Source organism: Bison bison, unplaced genomic scaffold, assembly GCF_000754665.1.
Source record: "Bison bison bison isolate TAMUID 2011002044 unplaced genomic scaffold, Bison_UMD1.0 scf7180017864230, whole genome shotgun sequence".
Taxonomy (NCBI): domain Eukaryota; kingdom Metazoa; phylum Chordata; class Mammalia; order Artiodactyla; family Bovidae; genus Bison; species Bison bison.
The window spans coordinates 1,078,133-1,082,731 of record NW_011494802.1 but is presented as its reverse complement, the minus strand read 5'-3'; the positions used below and the strand labels follow the sequence as shown (position 1 = coordinate 1,082,731).

At 55.3% G+C, this 4,599-nt stretch overlaps 1 protein-coding gene across 1 annotated transcript in view; it reads left to right on the top strand.

Annotated features, from left to right (window-relative positions):
• Positions 1–4,599, top strand: part of RUSC2 (RUN and SH3 domain containing 2) — a 25,919-nt gene that overhangs the window by 20,102 nt on the left and 1,218 nt on the right. Inside the window, exons 3-10 of the mRNA XM_010846134.1 lie at positions 109–738; positions 953–1,138; positions 1,300–1,440; positions 2,546–2,622; positions 2,831–3,005; positions 3,090–3,195; positions 3,868–3,914; positions 4,360–4,597. Coding sequence (XP_010844436.1) covers positions 109–738; positions 953–1,138; positions 1,300–1,440; positions 2,546–2,622; positions 2,831–3,005; positions 3,090–3,195; positions 3,868–3,914; positions 4,360–4,597 — 1,600 coding nt within the window. The remainder of the gene's footprint in view (positions 1–108; positions 739–952; positions 1,139–1,299; positions 1,441–2,545; positions 2,623–2,830; positions 3,006–3,089; positions 3,196–3,867; positions 3,915–4,359; positions 4,598–4,599) is intronic.

Genomic DNA, 4,599 nt, shown 5'->3' with positions numbered 1-4,599 from the left:
CTCCCTGCCCCTCTCCCCCTCCCTGGTGAGCATCATCTCCTGACTGCTTCTTTGCTTCCTCTCATGTGATTGCAGTGTTTGATTCCTTCTCCATCCCTGTTGCCGCAGGGGGTGGTGCTGAGAGCCGACCGGTCCTTCGCTACAGCAAGGAGCAGAGGCCAACCACGCTGCCCATCCAGCCGTTCGTGTTCCAGCACCACTTCCCCAAGCAGCTGGCCAAGGCCCGGGCCCTGCACAGCCTTTCCCAGCTCTACAGCCTCTCAGGCTGCAGCCGTGCACCGCAGCCTGCCCCCGCAGCTGCCCCCACTGCTCAAGGCCCAGGCCCAGCTCCTTCAGGAGAGCCACAGGCGCCCACCCACAGGGGTGCCAGGAAAGCCAGGCCTGAGCCAGAGACCTCGCGGCCATCACCCCTGGGCAGCTACTCCCCCATCCGGAGTACTGGCCCCTTTGGGCCCAGCACCGACTCTTCAGCCTCCACTTCGTGCTCCCCTCTCCCAGAGCAGGCCACAGCCACAGAAAGCCCACCTCCATGGGGCCTTTCCTGTCCTCCTGCTGTCCGGCCTGCCGTCTCCCAGCAGCCGCAGAAGGAGGATCCGAAGATACTGACCTTGGCTGAGTACCGGCTCCATGGGACAGGAAGCTTGCCTCCTCTGGGCTCCTGGAGATCTAGCCTCGGCCGAGCAGAGAGCCTGGCCCGGGGAGGTGGCGAGGGCAGCATGGCTTCCAGGCCCAGTAATGGTATGAAGCTCACTGCCCACCCCTCTTTCCCACCCCAGGCAGTCTACCTCCCCTTTGAATGATTGCCTGTACTCCACATGGGGTCACAGGTTACATTGTGTGCAACTGTAGCTAATACCCCAGTCCTCCGGTTTTATACAGGCCCACTGGGTGGGTATGAAATGCTGTCTCTTAACTATTTCCTGTCTCTTCTGCTAATCTCTCCTGATTTCAGCCAACCACCTATCCCCTCAAGCACTCAAGTGGCGAGAATACAGGAGGAAGAACCCTCTAGGGCCCCCTGGTTTGTCAGGGAGCCTAGACCGAAGGCCACAGGATGCTCGGCTGGCCCGAAGGAACCCCATCTTTGAGTTCCCCGGCTCCCTCGGTGCTGCTGGTCATCTGAACTGCCGGCTGAATGGTGTGTGGGCCAAGTCCCCAGCAAACCCAGGGCAGGCTTCCCTGTAGCTGGGAGGGAAGGGGTCAGTCCCAAAAGAACACATCTCAGAGGACATGAGACACAGACCTGAGCTGCCACTCAGGAAGATAATTGCTTGGGATTGATTTCTCTCTTCTTTCCAGGTCAAGTAGTGAAGCCGTTACCACTAACCTGCCCTGACTTCCAAGACCCTTTCTCCTTGACTGAGAAGCCCCCCGCTGAGTTTTGCCTGTCCCCAGATGGCAGCTCAGAGGCTGTATCCATTGACGTGCTTCAGAAAAAAGGTGAATATCATTCCTAGCTCAAGACCGGAAATCTGCTGTTACTACCTTTTTGTGCCTGTGGCCCAACTCTCTAGCCCTTCAGAATATTTCCCTGTCTTAGAACTCCAAGTGCTGGGAGGGAATTAGCATAAGCTTTGGGGCAAGAGGCCGAAGTCTGTACTATGAATCATGAGTATCTGCAAGTGAGCAACAGTCATTTATCAGATGCTTTAGACTGTCTCCAGTCTCCTCCCTCAGGGAGACACCTGTGTGCTATACCAGGGGAGCTCAAGGGCTACAGGACAAGGTGGCTTGGATAAGCATGATCTAATCAGATGAGGACTGACAAGGAACCAGTCTATTTAGCAGAGCCGTTTAAATGAGATGATAAGGAGAAGATTGAGCATAACTGTGGGCTGAAGAGAAGGAGCTTGTGAAAGGGAGAAAGATGAAGCTAAAGTCCCTTGCAGAGACAGAGCAGGGGACTCAGAGCATCGAGAGGGAAGAACCTTAGGCAAGAAGGGGGATGGCCACCTTCCTCCAAGATGGAAAGGAAGTAAGGGAGGGCAGGTGGGAAGGAGGATAGATGTGATGTAGTCCCGTCTTTTGGATGGGAAGTTGAATTCATTACCAGTGGCCTCTGTTCTCTGAGTGAAGTAGAACCAAGGGCTTGAGAAGAGGGGTAAAGATTTGGCATGGCAACCTGAGGGCATAGCAGAGGGTGCTGCAAGGCACGCATCAAAGAAGTACCCTTCCCAGGCCCTGGATGAACAGCCTTGGACTTTCTCCAACAGCAGCCAATAGCCTGGTTTCTCAGAGTGGAGAGGATGGAGAGTTAGACTGATCCAGGTTTGAAGTAAGAGGGCAAGGAAGTGAGTACGTTGAGTGTCTTAATGGAGTCGTTGGGGTGGGTCTTGGCAGAGAGGTTAAAACAGGAAGGACTTGAGAAGTGGGTAAAACCAGGAAGAAGCCAAGGCCTGTGGTACCTATGCAGGGACAGAGAGAGAGAGAGAGAGAGAATATATGTGTGTGTGTAAGCCCTTCCCTCTCCCCACTGAGGGCCCACTCCCAGCCAACTTGCCTGGGGACTCATTAGGGACCTGGCGCATCAAATTCTCACTTGCAGGGCTGGTGAAAGCTGTCAACACTGCTGTGGACCTCATTGTGGCCCATTTTGGCACAAGCCGGGATCCCGGGGTCAAGGTAGGCGAGAGACTGAAGAGCTGAGCTCTGTCCTGCTGACCGTCACCTATCCTGTGCTACCCCCATCCCTTGCTCTCCTTCCCCCAGAATTCAGAGTTGGGTCCTCAGGGACGGGGACCACGAGAGAAGTACCATAAGGACTAAGGCAGTCAGAAAGGACCAAGGTTGCAGGTAATTAATTCCCTGTACTTCCCTGCTGCATCCACAGGCGAAGCTGGGGAACAGTTCTGTGAGCCCCAATGTGGGTCACCTGGTTCTGAAGTACCTGTGCCCTGCGGTGCAGGCGGTGTTGGAGGACGGACTCAAGTCTTTTGTGCTGGACGTCATCATTGGGCAACGTAAGAACACACCATGGAGTGTGGTGGAGGCCTCCACACAGCTAGGTCAGTGCTGTGGCAAGGGAAGAAGCCCAAGCTGAATTTTCAGGGTTCCAAAGATGGTGACCTCCAACTCTGGCTTCCTCCCAGGCCCATCCACCAAGGTCTTGCACGGCCTGTACAACAAAGTCAGCCAGTTCCCAGAGCTCACCAGTCACACCATGCGCTTCAACGCCTTCATCCTTGGCCTGCTCAAGTGAGTGTGTGGAAATCTGCAGCCCACCAGCCCCCTCCCCTGGGCCCCAGCACCTCTGAAGAACCAGCTCCCTAGACTGAATCAGAAAGGGTGAATCTGCAGGATCTGTGGCCAGGCTCAGGCCCACTTTCTCCCCACCTTGCTACAGCCTCTCTTAGTGGGTCACAGGTTTCCCACCAGACCCATGACTCTGACCACCAATACAGGCTTCTGCTTTTATAAATCTATAATCTGGCTAATTTGGAAATTAATCTGGTTCTGTCTCCATGGGTATTGTAACCCTGAACCTCTCAGTTCCAGCACTGCTTCCGAATCCTGCTTGACCCAGTCCACCTTGGCACGTATATCATAGTATCCTTCTTTCTCGAGTATGAGCCAGGGTCACCCCCTCTGGCCCTGAGCTGCCCTGTCCTCTCATTCAGTAGCTGCCCTGACTTCTTCCATCATGGGCAAGTCAACCCCATCCTAAGAAGTGATTGGCTTGTGAATCACCCCCACCTACATCCCCTCTGAGTTTCTAGAACCATGTAACATGAAACTACCCCTGCCATAGAAAGGAGATGTTCACCTGTACCTTTGCTGTATGTCTGACCCCCCCATATCTGTCTCCTTTGTACGTCACGATCTGGCTATAGCCACACAAGACTCAACTCTTCATCTCTCTCCCTGCAGCATCCGGTCCCTGGAGTTCTGGTTTAATCACCTCTATAACCACGAAGGTAACACTCAGAACCCTGCTCTGTCTTGCCAACTCAATACAGGCCAGTCCTGGGAGGACCAAGAGGGGGCGGCGGCACTGCTGTCTTTGCAGAGTCTAGAGGTGGGGAGGAGAACCACACAAGCTTTCATCTCGAGGCTTGGGCTTCTACCCAAGTCCTTTCCCAGCCTCTGTTATGTTAGAGCCTGGGAGCCAGGAGGATACTCAGGCAATCTGGAAGTCAGGGTGGCCAGGAGCCTCTCCTCTGAACTCAAGGTTGCTGCTTAAGCTGATGGAGCATGTTCACCGCACAACTTCCGGAGGCATTGTTGACACCACAGTGCAGCTCAGTGGCACAGCCTGCCCAGCAGCATGCGATGGTTCTGCCCAGCTTGCCTTTCCGAGGCCCACCCCAGGCCAGGCTCTGCTTCTCTATGTGGCTCAGTCCCTCTCTCTTTCTCCCCTAGATATCATCCAGACCCACTACCAGCCGTGGGGCTTCCTGAATGCAGCGCATACGGTGTGCCCTGGCCTCTTTGAGGAGCTGCTGCTGCTGCTGCAACCCTTGGCCCTCCTGCCCTTCAGCCTAGACCTGCTGTTTCAGCACCGGCTGCTGCAGAGCGGCCAGCAGCAGCGGCAGCACAAGGAATTGCTGCGAGTGTCCCAAGACCTGCTGCTGTCCGCCCACTCGACCCTGCAGTTGGCCC